Source organism: Dromiciops gliroides, chromosome 1 (assembly GCF_019393635.1).
Source record: "Dromiciops gliroides isolate mDroGli1 chromosome 1, mDroGli1.pri, whole genome shotgun sequence".
NCBI lineage: Eukaryota > Metazoa > Chordata > Mammalia > Microbiotheria > Microbiotheriidae > Dromiciops > Dromiciops gliroides.
Window position 1 is genome coordinate 666,147,325 of NC_057861.1, and position 17,527 is coordinate 666,164,851.

Here is a 17,527-nt window from a genome sequence, read left to right on the forward strand (position 1 = left end):
CCAAATTTAGACTTAGCTCACAACACTTGCCCTTTGCTTATCCCTCTGTTACATATCCCTTCCCTCTGTCTGCAACAATCTGCTAACCTTTAGATCTTGAACCCCTTCCTCCTTCACACCAACATGCTAACCCCTCCTGATCTCCCTTCTCCTAGAGGAGACAAGAGACAAAGGGCCCCTCCTAGGGGCGGCTGCGAACATACATCTCCCTGTACCGCCCATTGAGGATAGCCAAAGGGTGCCAGGCCCTTCTGTGTCCAGAGGGACAATGCCTGCAAAGCAGAGCCCAAGCCCATGAGGTCAGTGTTATCCTTTAATGATCAGCAGGTGTCAGTCAGGGCCACCACTACAGTTACATCACTAGGTCACAAGGTCAGAGCCTCATCGAGTCTTTATATCAATTTTTCTTCCCAACAGAGGCGGGTTTTTAGCGCTGGAGAAGAGGTTATGAGGGTGGGCAGGATGGGCACCTCTCCCTCATTCTCCACTCCGAGGATCGCTGTCAGAAGCAGCCAGACCTGACTAGGGATCGGTCTGTGGGGATCCTGGGAGGGAATTCAGAGTCACAAAGGATGGGACCCACAATGCAGCAGGGCTGATGGGGGAAGCTGGAGACAAGGAATGGGACCACATCCCTGCTCCCTTGACTTGGAAGACAGGATGCAACAGGGGCATCCTCTGTGAGCTGCATCCTTCGTCCTCCCTGTGTATGCCCAAAGGGCACACTGAACCCTGACTCTGTGTCCACCGTCCAAGCAGGAACAGCTAAGAGGGCCAGCTCAGGCCTGCATAGAGAAGGCAAATCCTATGGGGCTAGTGAGCTCATGGAGAGGGGATCTCCAGGGGTGGCTTGAGGCCACTGTGGTCGTGCTTGAGGGGCCTGTGGCCAGAGCTCCGGGAAGCCCAGACCCTGCTACTCCCACTAAACTCTGCTTGGAAAATCAGTCACAAAAGAGCGTTTCGTCCAGGACCAGGACCCTCAGCCTGCATGAGGCCACCCTGGTGGGGGGAGCTGGGAGGGTCCGCTTCCCAGGCTTCTGAGGCCATAGCAGGGTATGTATCCAGGACGCGGTGGGTCGAGGGAGAGGGCCCGTCAGGACTAGCTCCGTGAGGGGAGGTCACAAGTCAGTGACTTTGTTCTCAACAGCAGCAGCAATCTGTTGGAGCCGGTACCCCAGTTGCATCTTCTGGGCAGTGCCATCTTCCTCCAGGGCAGTAATGATCTGAAAGGCAGAGACTAAATCACCCAGAGCCTGGCCAGGCAACTGAGGCAGGGAACAGGAGAGGCCTATCACTAAAAACCTTCAGGCCTCAAAAAAGGCATCACTGAAGGGGGGGGCGGGGATGGAGAGGAGAGCTACACCAGATGTCCCGGGCATCGGGACCCGTAGGCCTCAAAGGAGATATCACCCAGAGCCCTCTGGCAGGAATACAGACCCCAAACCTCTGAGGAATAAAAACAGAAGAGTTTCCAGCAATTGAGATCTAGCTCTACCACTCATATTTTCCCCTATCAGGGGAAAACCCTCTCTAATATCCTAACCTCCTCTACCACCTCCTACCTGGGAACACTCTCCCCAACCCTGTCCATAGACTAGTGACAAGGAGGAAGGAGAGCCAAAAGGAAATGCCCCCCAAATAGGTGGGGGTGAAGCACATTTTACTGTCTGTCAGGCAGCCCTTGGGACCCAGATAGAGAAACAATGAGTTTGAAGTGACATCTAGGCAAGCCGGGAGATACTCCCACATCTCTAGTGGGAGAGGGCATCTGGATGGCCTACATCTGGCCTAAGGTTTAGGAAACATTTCCAAAAGATTCAGGTTTCCCTGAAGTTAAGGCCAGGGCAGGGACAGAGGGGTGAGGGCCTGTGGGAGAAGAATTCCCAATGAAGGACTTCCCAGACCACAAGATAGGAGGCCTACCTACGGGGTCTGATTCCCCCCCCACACCCCGGGAAATTCTATCCCAGTCCCATCTGGGTGGGGAGGGGGTAGGATTACAGAGTAGGATCTGGGAATAAGGGAGTAAGCCTTCCAAGATGAAGTCTCCAGATAGTGACAAAAGGTGGGGGGGTAGGGGGATTGCAGATCAGCCCAACCCCCACCATTCCTGTCAGGTCTCTGGGAAACAGCGGTCCCACTTACCCCTTTGCTGGGAGAGGCACTAGGATAATGGGAATAGAGAAGGCTAATCAGTGGGGTCCTCTGTGCCCAAGAGATAGGAAAGCCTGCCCTTTCCCCACCGCATACCGTGCCAGAGATGCCACCTAAGTCACGTGAGATGCAGGGCACCAAGAACCTCAGCTCCCTGTCCCATCCCAGCCCTGCCCTCTGTGCTTTCACAGAATCCCTGCCTCCTGCAAAGGATACACTCACCTGATCATAGTATTTGTTGATATACTTGTAGAGTTCATGTAATGCCACCAGAGCACTGAGGTCCCCAGAATAATTCTAAGAGGGAAGATAAGAATCACAGGTCAAAGAGGGACAAGGCCAGAATAGGGAGCAATTCTAGGGAGGAAGAGCTTGCCTCATGTGACCATATCAGGTTGGCTAGGACTGCGGTAGGCCTCAAGCGGCCAGAAGCTTTGTGAAGAAAGCTAGCTGAGGTAGCCAAATTCGTTTTTTTTCTGGAATACAAATGGCTCTAATTTCACCCCTTGATGTTCCCCAAGATCCACCATAAGTACAGTACAGATGTGTTTAACCACAAGGGGAAGGGAATAAGCATTTATTCAGTGATGACTGTGTGTCAAGCACTGTTCTAGGCATTCTTTACAAAAATTATATCATTGGATCCCCACAACTTTGGGAGTTAGATGCTATTATCCCTATTTAACAGTCGAGGAAACTGAGGGAGAGTTTAAATGAAGCCTTCCCCAGGGTCACACAGCTAGTAAGGGTCTGAGGCCAAGTTTGAAATCAGGTACCGGCTTGCCCCACAAGAAGGTGGGGAGCACTTGGAGGGGAACCTAAAAAGGAATACCAGCCCATAGAATGAAAGAGATACAGAAGGACTGGACTGAATGGGAAAAAGTGTTGGACCGGGAGTCAGAAGATATGGGTTCTGGCCCCTGTTCTGTCACTGTCTGGGTAACTTTGGGCATGTCACAGGCTTCCTAGGCCTTATTTTACTATCTGTGAATGAGGTGGGTTGGAACACCTGATGAGAAGCATGGGGGGGGGGGGACCTGAAAAAAAGCAATGAATTCAGGAGTCCAAAATGTGCCACTTACTAACTGGTGAACTTGGGCAAGTCACAATCTCATTGAGCCTCAGTTTCCTCATTTGTAAAAAGGGGATGGATGTAAAAGCTGTCCATAAACCATCAAAGGCTATGTACATACATACAAGATAAGGAAAAGGAAAGAGAGTTTAGCTCTATGGTGCTTTTTGCCTCTAAAATTCAGTGGATAATTCAGCGAGTAGAAGGGAGAACTTTAGAGATTTCTTGTTTGGTAGCTTTCTTCACATGTGTAATTTTTAGACCCATAATGACAAGCAGCAACACTGCAAATTCAGTAAAGGGTTGCATGCTTTCTTCAGGAACAAGAAGAAACAGGAGACACTGGAAGACTATATTCCATTTCTCAGTGGACCCTGAAGGAAGGAAACCTCAAACAGAAACAACTAATAGTAGAAGGGAGCAGGTGGGCCAATTCCCAGAGTCCAGAAAAAAGAAGGAAGTGTTCCCTGGAGTTGTGTCTGGAGGTCCATACTAGCAATGTGCTCCCTACCACCAGGGCAGGGATGAACAAAGCCCACCCCACCCCCACACCCCAAGAGTCAAACAACATTTTTCTTACCCTGGACAGCTCAGCTAGGGCCGAATTCATCTCCTGATCGCTGGCTGAGATAGTTTGCCTAATATCTGCATAATACCTGCCCAGAGACCACAGCCACAGAGGAGCTTTGGTGAGTTGACCACCCGTACCTCGGGTCCCTCTCTGTTCCATTCCCCACCCCTACACTTCCAGCTCCTGTCCTCCAGAATGTTTCTCCACTTCATCCCCAGGCTTCTTCTCCATCTCCACCCTGCCAACTATTAGGTTCACTCCCAGCTCCTGTAACTCCCAGTCCCCACAGTGGTACCTCTCCACCATCTGCTTGTAGCGTGGGATGTCTCGGGCATAGAGCAGCTTGTTGATGGGTGAATCCTGGACATTAGGAGGAAGGAAAATAAAAATGAGTCATTCTCATTCTCTTCAGTGCTGAATTCCAACAGAAAGAGTCATATCCAGCATCCATTCTCTCCTTGCCGTCCTGCAATCTGACTTTGGTCTTTCTCTCAAATTGCTCCACCTGAAGCTACTAATGAGCTTCTCCTATGTGCATCCAACAGTCTCTTCTGAGCCTCCAATCCATCCCTACTGTACTGGGACACTTCACAAAGATGGCCACTTCACAGCCCCCACCTGTGACCTTGGAATAAGAGTTTGACAGGTAAGATCCCCCCTTCTGATGTTTTCTTCCCTTTAATAATTTCACCTGGGGGAAAGCAGTGAGCACAGCCAAAGAGGCAAGCATAATTAAAGCAATCCCAGTCCAATATGGTACCAACTTTGCCCTGTGTTTGATGATATCCTCTATAATTTGGGGGGGGGGCAGGGCAATGAGGGTTAAGTGACTTACCCAGGGTCACACAGCTTAGTAAGTGTCAAGTGTATGAGGCCAAATTTGAACTCTGGTCCCCCTGAATCCAGGGCCAGTGCTTTATTCACTGCACCACCTAGCTGCCACCCCTGCCCCAATTTCCTCATCATTGAATAAAAATATACCAGTGCAACAGAAGCCAACTAAACCCAACCACTAATGCACATACATGGTCAACTTCTAGCTCTCTCCCTGTTCAAACTGGGACACTCACATAGTCTACCCAACCTCTTCAGACTCTAGTAATCAGCCCTTGTTTTATAATTCACCCTTTTCTCTCTCTCTCTTTTTTTTTAATGAGGCAATTGGGGTTAAGTGACTAGCCCAAGGTCACACAGCTAGTAAGTGTTAAGTGTCTGAGGCTGTCTAGGAGGAACTAACACACACACCCAACTGGGTGGAGTAATCTATTTAACCTGGGCAGTAAAGGAGCCTAACACTCATCAGAATTGGCTCAAGGAGGGAATAACATACACACTCAATTGGGTGGAGTAATCTCTTTAACCCTGCAGGAAAATAGGAGGGGAAGGGGATAAAGAGAGATGGGCAAAAGAAGGAAGGGCAGATTGGGGGAGGGGACAGACAGAAGCAAATCCCTTTTGAAGAGGGATAGGGTGAAAGAAGATGGATAATAGAATAAATATCATGGGGAAGGGAATTGGATGGAAGGGAAACAGTTAACAATAGGAATCATGAAAAAGAGAAAAGGGGGGAAAATTGTACAAAAAATATTTATAGCAATTCTTTGTGGTGGCTAAGAATTGAGAATCAAGAGAAATGAGGAATGACAATTGAGGAATGACAGAAGAAGCTGTGGTATATGATTGTGGTGGAATGGTCTTGTGCTACAGGAAATGACAAATAGGATGATCTCAGAAAAACCTGGAAAGACTCATGAACTGATGTATAGTGAAGTGAGCAGAGCTGGGAGGACACTCTGCATAGTGAAGGCAGTATTGTTCAATAAGCAATTGTGAATGACTTAACTACTCTCCACAATGCAATGATCCAAGACAATCCCAAGGGACTAATGACGAGCTTACTTTCCACCCCCATGGAAAGAACTGATAAAAAGAGCACTTGTGGATTGTACATATATAACCTGGTTGTGGTCTTGCGGAGGGGGGAGGAAAGGGAGGGAAAGAGAGAAAATTTTAGTACTCTAAATCTTACAAAAATGATTGTTGAAAACTACCCTGAGCAAGTCACTTAACCCCAATTGCCTCACCAACAAACAAACAAACAAACAAATAAATAAATAAAGTGTCTGAGGCTGGATTTGAACTCAGGTCCTCCTGACTCCAGGGCCAGTGCTCTATCTACTGCAACACTTAGCTGCCCCCACCCTTTTCTCTTTCAAAGTTTCAAAGGAACTTTCCTTCAGTCCCTCTAGTGTTTGTCTCTTCATTCATGAATTCATTCAACCAACATTCCTGAGTACCTATGATCATAAAAGGTATCTTAGTAAGAGGAGAAAAGCTCTGGACTTGGAGTTAGCAGAGACCTGGGCTGGAATTCTAGTAAAAGCTGTGACCACAGAGAAGCCACTTCATCTGAGTCTTAGCTTCTCTACTTGCAAAATGGGCACAGCAATTAACACCTGTAACATCTTCACAGGGCTAGTGTGAGGAGAAAATGAAACAATGGGCATCAAGTGATCTGCAAACTCAAAGCACTGTAGGAACATCAGTCACTATTTTATCTGGTCTCTCCCCAGATGGCTCCACCATCACACTCCTGCCCCAAGTCCCCAGCCTGCTTCTGAGGCTGTCATTCCATGAGTGAGGCAAGCCTCCAGCCATAGTCTTCTCTGTTACTTTCTAATCTTCTTCTGGGATAAGGACTCATTTTACTCCTCCCCCTCATACTCTTAAGGTTTTAATTTACTTAATTCAATTCGACAAACATTGATGGAGTACCTACTATATGCAGAACACTAGAAATATAATGATGAAGGCTTACGTAATGCCTACCCTTAAGTAAAACAAGGGGAGGAGTGTTTCCAAGAGAAATGTCCATAAATAATCATATTCTCATTTTTATTATAATGCATAGGTCCAAGAAATGTATAATGGATCACTTCTGGTGGAGACACAGGGTGGCAGATTAGAGGAGGCTTCATGAATAAAAGGGAGAAGCATTTATTAATGTTTATCATTATATACCATGCACTGTGCTATCCACTGGGGATGGGGATAGAAAGGGAAAAGCAAAAAACAAACAAAGAAAAAAGAAATGGAAAAGCAATAGAGTTCCTGCGCTCAGGGAGTTCACATTCTAACTGGAGAAGACAACATGCAGAGGATAATTCCGCTGTCAGTCAGATTTCCACCCAGAGGTCCTAAGGGCTCAGCTGTAGGTAAGATGGCAAAGACTCAGAGGTCACTAGGTTGCACTAGAAAGTCAGAATGCAATGCGTGGGGGTCTAGAGAACATCAATGGCAGGGTGGATGGCAATGCCCAATGAAAACCTCCATTGCTTCAGATAAATTGTAGTTGCTAACTCCCTACTCATCCCAGTGGCCGTATCCACCAGGTAAGGGGGTAGGGTTAGAGACAGTAGTAAAGCCCTGCCTACCACCATTGGGAAGTGGAGAGAGAGGTGTGAGGGTCAGAATAAAGTGGGAACTTTGGGTTTCCTCTAGGAGGGAAAAGGTCATCAAATAAAAGGTTAGCAGAAAACCCAGAGAGGCAAGAGAAAGGAAGGCATTGACAGGGAGGTAAGGGGAAGGTATCTGGCACTGCTAGATGGGGTCTAAGTAAGATAGACAATCAGACTGAGGGTAAGAAAGCAAGGCTATTCCTTATGAAGATGACATCTGATCTGAGCCTTGAAGCCAAAGAAGGATTTTAAGGGCAGGAGATAGGAGGAAAGTCCATTCAAAGCATGGTATATGGAGTGGAAATGGAAGAAGGCAGAACAAGATCAAATAACAGCCAAGGAGGCCATTGATTAAAAAAAAAAAAAAGGCCCCCCTATACACCAAAATATTTATAGCAGCGCTTTTTGTGATAACAAAGATTAGAAAACAAACTAGATGCCTACAGACTGGGGAATGGCTAAACAAACTATGGTACAAGAATATAATGGAACATCAATGTGCTGTAAAGAATAACAAATGTGGGGCAGCTAGATGGCGAAGTGGATAGAGCACTGGCCCTGGATTCAGGAGTACCTGAGTTCAAATCCAGCCTCAGACACTTAACACTTACTAGCTGTGTGACCCTGGGCAAGTCACTTAACCCCAATTGCCTTACTAAAAAAAAAAAAAAAGAAAGAATAACAAATGTAATGAATACAGAGAAACATAGAGAGATCTACATGAATCAATGAAGAATGAAGGAAGCCGAGCCAAGAAAACAATATGTGCAGTGACTAAGACAATGTAAATGGAAAGACCATAAATAATCAAAAACAAATATTGTAGAACTATAAAGAACAAGCATGTCTTGAAATAAGAGATATGAGAAAATTGCCTTCTCCTCTTTGCAGAGGTAGGAGATCCACAAGCAGTGCACACCTGTATATATTTTCACACTTTTTTTGATCAGCTATGTTTATTTTTACTTTCTTTTTTTTTTTCCTTTAAAAAGTACTATTTTGGGGGGCAGCTAGGTGGCGCAGTGGATAAAGCACTGGCTCTGGATTCAGGAGTACCTGAGTTCAAATCCAGCCTCAGACACTTGACACTAGCTGTGTGACCCTGGGCAAGTCACTTAACCCCCATTGCCCCTGGGGGGGGAATACTATCTTGGGTTTTTGGTTTTTTTTTTTAATTAATAAAGTATTTTATTTTTTTTTCCTGTTACATGTAAAGATAGTTCTCAACTTTTGTTTATACAAGCTTTCCAATTTCAGATTTTTCTCCCTCCCTCCCCTCCCTCCCCCCTCCTCTAGACAGTAGGTAATCTGACATAGGTTTTATATATATATATATGTATATATATATATATACACATAATAACATTAAACCTATTTCTGCATTAGTCATGTTATAAGAGAAAAATCAGAGCAATGAGGAAAAACCTCAAAATAGAAAAACATCAGCACCAAAAACAAGAAATAGTATGGTTCATTCAGCATCTATACTCTACAGTTCTTTTTTTTTTCTGCATTTGGAGATCCTCTTCTATCATGAGTTCCCTGGAACTCTTCTGAAAAGTACTATCTTGTAAAGGAAAAAAAGTACTATTTGTTATATGGGATGATTCGAGGAGGAAAAGAAGGAGGAACACTGTGAGGAACTAGGGTAATAGAAAAAAACAAAAAGATAAAAATTAAAACTTATTTCTCTAAAAAAGCTCAAATAACAGTGAATAGCTCAATTTAACTTGAGTATAAAGTACATGAAGAGGAAGGAAGATTACTCAGGTAGTGAAGAGATCAAAGAAAGAAGAGCCTGGTGACAGAGATCAGTTAGGAGACTAATATAATAATCTATTCAATAAGTAAAAAGGCCTAAATGAGAGTGATGACAATGGGAGAGGAAAGAAAAAAAAAACGAATGAGATGCAGAATGGAGAGAGAATCAACAGGACCGCTTGGAAATTGATTCAATGGGATGGATGAGGGATCAGGAAAAATCAAAGATGACTCAAGTTTCGAGTCTGGACAACTGAGAGAATTGTGGTGCCATCATCCAAAACAGAGCTAGGAGAAAGGCCAGGTGTAGAAGGGAGAGGAATACAATGTAAGGCACTTACAGGCCCAGTAGGCCATCGAGAGTCTACCACAGGTGATGCTAACAATAATAGCTAGCATTTATATGGTACCTACTATGTGCCAGGGCAGCTGAGATGGTACAGTGGTTAGAGCACCAGGCCTGGAGTCAGGAAGATTCGTCTTGAATTCAAATATGACCTCGGAAACTAACTAGCGGTATGACCCTGAGCAAGTCATTTAACCCTATTTGCCTCAGTTTCCTCATCAGAGCTAGAGAAGGAAATGGCAAACCACTCCAACATATTTGCCAAGAAAACCTCAAATGGGGTCACAAAGAGTTAGCCACTACTGAAAACGACTGAACAACAACAACTATGTGCTAGGAGCTCTGCAGATATTAACATATTTGATCCTTACAACAACCCTAGAACATAGGTGCTATTACCATTTCCATTTTACAGTTAAGGAAACTGAGGCAAACAGAGGTCAAGTGACCTGCCCAAGCTCACACAGCTAGTAAGTGTCCAAGGCCAGATTTAAATTCAGGTCTTCCTGACTCCAAGGCCCAAAGCTCTATCTACTGCACCACCTACCTGCCTTGAAGGTGACGTTAAATCTATTCTAAAGCTTCAATTTTTAGCATGACAAGAACAGTGAAAGGACAGGGGGTCATGGGATCCAAGCGTAAACAGTACCTAAGTGAAATAACTGACTAGAATAGGAGCAATGGAATAGGAGAAGAGAGATGAACCAAGGTACTTACAGGACAAGATATGTGTGAAGAACAGATTGGGGAAGAATTGTAGCATGGTAGAGGTATAAGGACAAGAAATATTTCAAATAATGATAATTCTCATTTATCTAGAGCCTTAAGCTTCATAGATTGCTCTCCTTGCAACCACCCAGTAAGGTGGGAAGAGAATTCATTATCACCCCCATTTTACAGATGAGGGAACTGAGGCTCAGAGAAGTGAAGTGACTTGCCCATGGTGACACAGCTAGCAATTGTCAGTGTCATGATCATACATGTCCCGACTATGAGCATAATGCTATTTATCGCAACACAATGTCATTCTGCCTCTAAAAATAGTGACAAATGGAGGGTGACTTCCTCAGTGGGCCAAAGTACAGTGATGACATAAGACATGGGAGCCGAGGGGTCAGGAAGTGAGGCCAGGATGTTCAAAAGGTCACCAAGGTGAATGCCGAATTCATAAACGATGATCAGAAATAGAACATGGAAACTCTTTATAGTCTCCAACATGTATTGATGAGACAACAACAACAAAAAAGGATGTCTGACCCTGTTTCATCATACTTCCTCTCCCTGTTTGGCTTCCAGGATATTTTACTCTCCTGGCATTCTTCCTGAATTTCTGGGAGTTCTTTCTCAGTTTCCTTTACTGTCTCCTCATCTTCCTCTGGCTCTTTTAACCCTGGGAATTCCCCAAGGCTTATTCTTGGCCTTTAAGCTCTTCTCCTTCATTGATTCATTCCTCCGGGAGCAGCCACAGTCAGAGTTTGAACCCTGGGAATTCCCCAAGGCTTTTGCCTTGGTCTTTACCTCTTCTCTCTTCTTAATTCCTACCTCAGACAGCTCAGCCACTATCAGAGTCTGAATTACCACACAGACTGATTCCCAAACCTGTGACCTTAAAAGAATACTTTATAAGATGAAAAATCAGAAATATACAGTTGGAAAAGATCTTTGGAAATAACACTACTAGACCTTTGTCCCCAAAGAGATCAAAAAAAGAGCAAAGGGCCTCATATGTACAAAAATATTTATAGCAGCTTTTAGTGGTGGCAAAGAATTGGAAATTGAGGGGGTGGATGTCAACTGGAAATGGCTGAACAGATAATGAGATGGAATATCCTTTTGCTATTAGAAATTGTGAAATGGACAGTTTCAAAGAAAACTAGAAAGGCCTCTATGAACTGATGCAGAATGAAATGAGAAGAACTAGGAGCATAATTATAGAGAAAAGCAACTTTGAAAGACTTCAGAATACTGCTTAGGACAATGAAAACCACAATTCCAGAGGAATAAAGATGAAGCGTGCTACCAATCTCTTTTTTTTCATTCATGCATTCATTCATTCATTTTAGAATTTTCCCCAAGTTACATATATAACCAAATTTTCCCACTGATTTTTAGAACTTTGTGTTCTAAATTCTATTCCTCTTTTTCTACGCCCCTTAAGAACTCAAGCAAGGGGGCGGCTAGGTGGCGCAGTGGATAAGGCACCGGCCCTGGATTCAGGAGTACCTGAGTTCAAGTCCGGCCTCAGACACTTGACACTTAACTAGCTGTGTGACCCTGGGCAAGTCACTTAACCCCCATTGCCCCGCAAAAAAAAAAAAAAAAAAAAAAAAAAAACTCAAGCAAATAAATATAAGCCATACATTTGCAGTCATGCAAAACATTTACACATCAGTCAAGTTGTGAAAGAAAACAGACAAAAAAACTTTAGAAAAAGGAACAAACAAAAAATTCTATTTCAATCTGTATTCAGACACATCAGTTCTTTCTCTGTATATCATTTGCATTTTTCATATGTCCTTCTGATAGCATCCTGCTCATCATTTCTAACAGCATAATAGTGTTCCATCCTAATCTCATCCCATAATTTCTTCAGTCATTCCCCAATTGGAGGGTATCAACCCAATTTTGAATTCAACTTTTTTTTTTAATCTCTAAGATACCAACCTAGTAGTGGTATTGCTATGCTACCAATCACTTTACAGAGAGGTGTTGGTCTCAAAATGCAGAGTGAGACATACATTGTTGGACATGGCCAAAGTGAGAATTAATTTTTTCTGGGTTATGAATATTTATTATGAGGGTTTTCTTTTGATTTCTCTGTTTTTTGTTTGGGGTGGGAAGGAGTTGAAGGGAGAGGGAGAGGAGAGGAATAAGGAGGTGGGAGGGAGGGAGAGAAAGAGAGAGAAAGAGGGGAGGAGGGAGGGAGAAGGGGGAGAGACAGAGAAAGAAAAACAGAAGAGACAGACAGAGAGATGGAAACATGGAGAGAAGGAAGGAAAGAAGATCTTTGATTTCTCTCCATTTCAGTAACTTAACTTTTGGCAATTTGATCTCCTTACTTATCTCTGCACAATCTACTCTTTCCCACTAGAGTACCTTTGCTTACCTAGTCCCATCTCCAAAAAGCAATAACCATCCCTTCCTCTAAGAACTGACTCCAAGTTCACCTCCCCTCAGGAAGTCTTCCTTTCGTCTGCATTTTCACATGGTGTTCTACACCAGGAGATGGAACGTTTTATTTCACTGCCCTAGAATTGTCCTTTTTGGGGTTCCTATGTCCTCTGCAAAAGTCCTACTCCATACCTACCTCATTGTGGTCTTGAGATGAGCTTGGGTCATTGAGAGCATGCCAACAGAAGACAAGCTCCAGCAAGCTTCACCCAAGCTGGGACCATTTCCAGTAGGAGGCTATGGCTGCTGCCCAAAGATCAATCTAGGTTAAGTGCATAAAGACTCACTACAAGCAGACTGGCCACCAACTAATGAATTTTTAGGCCATGGTGATCCACGAAATTTCAGCTTCCCAGAGACAATGGCAGAATGGTGAAAGGGGGGAAGGGAGGGAACCAAGAATCAGGGTTGGGTTGGTTTTTTTTTTAGACTATCAACAAACATTACAAAATATTTGTTCACAGACACCGTCTGTACCCTAAATGTGAGTTCCTTGTCCAAAAATCAATGAGTTGGATACACCATTGTAGGAACGAAACCACATCCGTATTGACATTCTCCCTCATAACAAAACTAAGAGAAAGAACTTGCTGCCAATGCAGGGATGCCTCGTGGTTTCTCCTTAAAGAAACAACTAAAGGAATTAGTGGAGTTCATTTCATCATGTGCCCCAACATCATTTCATGAAATCCTTGCTCATCTCACCTTGAAAAGCTCATGATGAGCATCAGCAAAAAGGCTACCATGGGGCAGCTAGGTGGCGCAGTGGATAGAGCACCAGCCCTGGATTCAGGAGTACCTGAGTTCAAATCTGGCCTCTGACACTTAACACTTAATAGCTGTGTGACCCTGGGCAAGTCACTTAACCCCAATTGCCTCACTAAAAAAAAAAAAAAAAGGCCACCATGAAGATAATTAGAGACTGGGCACCAACACTGTTTGCAAAGGATAAACAAGCAGAAATATTCCAGGAAGAACTTTTTTTTTTCCCCAGGAAGAACTTTACAAGATCCTCTGAATTAAATCAACATATGCCCTGCTATTTGGTAACTTGAGTGTGAAGGCAGACACAGGGAGGACAGAAGAAATATTGGAAAATATTATTTGGGATTAAGAAATGAAAAAGGCCCAAAGCTTATGGATTATTCAGAAGCCTCAAACCTACATATAATGAATACTTTACTTAAGAAGTGTGAGTCAGAAGGGTTTGCTCATGACAAGCCCTTGAACAATATCACAAAACATGAAATTTACTATATGATAACAAGAGCTAATATTTATATAGCACTTCAAAGTTTGCAAAGACATTTACCTATGTTATCTAATTTGTATCTTAACGAACAGGGAAACAACGGATTACCAAAATGAGAGGCAGAGCTGAATCACTATACAAAGTCAGATAATTAATAAATTAGAACAAAAGGTCAAAATCACCACCAGATTAGAAGAAAGGATACAGATAAGAAAATATGTTGGACACTCACAACAGCTGAAACCTGACTTGCTGGTTCTCAAAAATGGGAATTGGGTAAAAGACACTGACTCTTATTAGCACAATTTTTTAGAAAGGCTTAATGAATGTGAAATAGTCACAATAATGAGGTGGCCAAAAAGCCCAGAGATTGCCTTAATCAAGTGAATACTTGATGTCAGTGCCAAGCAGATACATGACAGCAAGAAGAATTCTAGTTTAGAAAGCATGCCCATGAAACACACCATGAAAAAGGATGACAGAAGGTCACAAGCAACACTGGCCCCACAAAACAGTGAAAAGCAATGAAAGGAATAATGGAATTAGTATGAGAATTAATTAAACCAGATAATCCTGTGATCATTTATAGATGCAACCAGAAGGGCAATAAATAGTCACATAATGGAATAGATTTGTTCACATTTCTTTCAAAACTCTTCTCATCACTGATGAATGGATTTACCACATTTAGACTCTACTACTCAATATCTGATGTGTCATAATGAAGAAGTAAAAATATCACTTAAAAATGAATTCAGGTGAGTGAGATGAGCAGAACCAGAAGAACATTGTACACAGTATCATCAACATTGAGTGTTGATCTACTGTGATGGACTATATTCTTCTCACCAATGCAATGGTACAGAAGAGTTCCAGGGAACTCATGATAGAAGAAATCCAAATCCAAGGGAAAAAAAAAAAAAAAGAACTGTGGAGTATAGATGCTGAATGAACCATACTATTTCTTTTGGTTTTGGTGCTGTTGTTTTTTCTATTTTGAGGTTTTTCATCATTGCTCTGATTTTTCTCTTATAACATGACTAATGCAGAAATAGGATTAATGTTATTATGTGTATATATATATATAAAACCTATATCAGATTACCTGCTGTCTAAGGGAGGGGGGAGGGAGGGGAGGGAGGGAGAAAAATCTGAAATTGGAAAGCCTGTATAAACAAAAGTTGAGAAATATCTTTACATGTAACGGGAAAAAATAAAATACTTTATTAATTTTTTAAAAAAAGATCCTAAAAAAAATGAATTCAGGGAGGCAGCTAGATGACACAGTGGATAAAGCACCAGCCCTGGATTCAGGAGGACCTGAGTTCAAATCTAGCCCCAGACACCTGACACTTAATAGCTATGTGACCCTGGGCAAGTCACTCAACCCTCATTCCCCCCCCCCAAATGAATTCAAGGAAGCAGCTAGATGGCACAGTGGATAAAGCACTGGCTCTGGATTCAGGAGGACCTGAGTTCAAATATGGCCTCAGACATCTGACACTTACTAGCTGTATGACCCTGGGCAAGTCACTTAATCTTCAATGTCCCGCAAAAAAAAAAAAAAAAGTGAATTCAGGAAGAGCAACAGGTCCCATAGGAAAGAATGAGTGCTAAATTTGTCCCAATATTTGTCACTTAGACACCAATTTTCAAGATATCTCAAAGTGGGAAAGAATTTAAAAGAATGAGAACAGTAAAAGAATGAACAGTAACATCACACCAAAAGAAAGGGGACCAGGAAGACATCAACAACTAATGATTCTACTAGCTGTGTGACCCTGGGCAAGTCACTTAACCCTCATTGCCCTGCAAAAAAACAAACAAAAAGGGGCAGCTAGATGGCGCAGTGGTTAAAGCACCGGCCCTGGGTTCAGGAGTACCTGAGTTCAAATCCGGCCTCAGACACTTAACACTTACTAGTTGTGTGACCCTGGGCAAGTCACTTAACCCCCATTGCCCCGCAAAAAAACAAACAAACAAACAAACAAAAAAACAACTAATGATTCACATCCATACTTTCACATCTTTATGAAAATGGTATATGCATATATTGTGGGTATCCAAGATATAAATATAAGAAGGAAACAACTTTCCACAAATGATTTTCTACTTCAGAATCTATCTTCAAATGTGGTAATATGCATCTGAAATATATTTGTCTGCCACTGAGGGGGCAGTCCAATGAGTTAGTCCATCCATTCCTATGTCTTGGACAGGCAATGAAGATGGGCAATGAATTAGGCTCAGAAAGAAACAGGAAAGGAGAGTAAACATTATAAAGATAGCTGTCCTCTTCATGATTTTAAAAGTCTCCCTAGCACAAAGGTCCTTTGTCAGCCACAGTATTTCCTCAGTGATACTACAGGGTTTTAAACAGAGAACATGACCTCAGAAGAATCACAATTGTAGGTGACCTAAAGCTCAATGGAAAGATGGACAGTAGGTATAAGCAGGCAATAGCATTTACATATGAGAATTAGCACAAAAGGCATCAGTCACCAAGGCTGGGTATGGCTAGAAAAGGAAGGAAGTGGGCTTGTCATCTAATCCACAAGATGGACAGCCTGAGAGCTGCACTGAGACCCCAAGGAAGGCCTTCCTCATGTCATGTAGATCCTCAATGATTTATAGAAGAATATGGATAAGAAGCAAAAAAGATGAAAAGTGGGGCAGCTAGATGGCGCAGTGGACAGAGCACTGGTCCTGGATTCAGGAGGACCTAAGTTCAAATCTGGCCTCAGACACTTAATACTTACTAGCTGTGTGACCCTGGGCAAGTCACTTAACCCCAATTGCCTCACCAAAAAAAAGATGAAAAGTATGAGGGTTTGAATGACAGTTCTGCTATTTATTCCATGTGTGACCTGGGCCAAGTCACCTAACTTCTCTATAGGCTGCAGTTTCCTCATCAGCAAAATTAGGAGATTGGACTGGATGATCCCTAATGTCTCATCTCTGAACCTCTAAATTCTATGATCTCAATGTCTTATCTAAAAGATATGATTGACATAGTTCTACCCCATGCCAAACCCACATTTCTCCCTCCCACCCAGGCCACATACTTCACTCCTTCCTATAGTCCATTTTTTGAAGGGGAATAGGGGCGCAAGTTAAGGCCTGTGACTTAAGAATGTAGAGGACACTCAATGTAAAAATTCACTATACCTATTCAGATGAGCAACCCTTCCATAACACGGCTTGAGAGAGTTGCCCTGGGTCACACAGCTAATATGTACCAGAGGCAGGATTTGAACCCAGATCTTCCTGACTCTAAGGCCTTTATATGCCATGCTACCTCCCCATTCCTCTGATGCCACTGCTCCCTCTTCTACATACCTACTCTACCCTACCCACTCCAAGATTCTCTCCCTCCACCTCTACCCTTGTGCTACAACAGCCTGACCTCTATCCCTGCCTCTGGCCCCCTAGGCCACCCTCAGTCCTTGGCTCACCCGGCCCAACTTGTGGTCAGCAAGAGTGCAGGCATCCATGAAGGTTTGGGCGATGACTAGGAGCACGGCATCCATGTTGTCTGACGTCTGGACATCAAAGACAAACTGAGGGTTCTTGATGATATTGATCCAGAACCTCAGGGGCAGACTATGGACAGGGCAGACCATGGCAGGGTGTGAGAATGGCAAGTTCTGGGGCCTCCCCTGGGCCTCTTCACCCTCTCTCTCCCAACCACAACTCAACACCTCTAGCCAGAACCTCTTCTCACAGTAAGGGATGGTGTGGG

At 43.4% G+C, this 17,527-nt stretch overlaps 1 protein-coding gene across 3 annotated transcripts in view; it reads right to left on the reverse strand.

Annotated features, from left to right (window-relative positions):
* Positions 1-300: 300 nt before the first annotated feature.
* PLXNB1 (plexin B1) overlaps positions 301-17,527 on the reverse strand; it is a 74,100-nt gene continuing 56,873 nt past the window's right edge. For all 3 annotated transcript variants that reach the window (XM_043972619.1, XM_043972601.1, XM_043972610.1), the window contains exons 34-38: positions 17,241-17,388; positions 4,093-4,157; positions 3,807-3,882; positions 2,377-2,451; positions 301-1,223 (exon numbers count right to left, since the gene is read on the reverse strand). In XM_043972619.1, the coding sequence (XP_043828554.1) occupies positions 1,119-1,223; positions 2,377-2,451; positions 3,807-3,882; positions 4,093-4,157; positions 17,241-17,388 (469 nt within the window). In that variant the 3' untranslated portion in view covers positions 301-1,118. The remainder of the gene's footprint in view (positions 1,224-2,376; positions 2,452-3,806; positions 3,883-4,092; positions 4,158-17,240; positions 17,389-17,527) is intronic.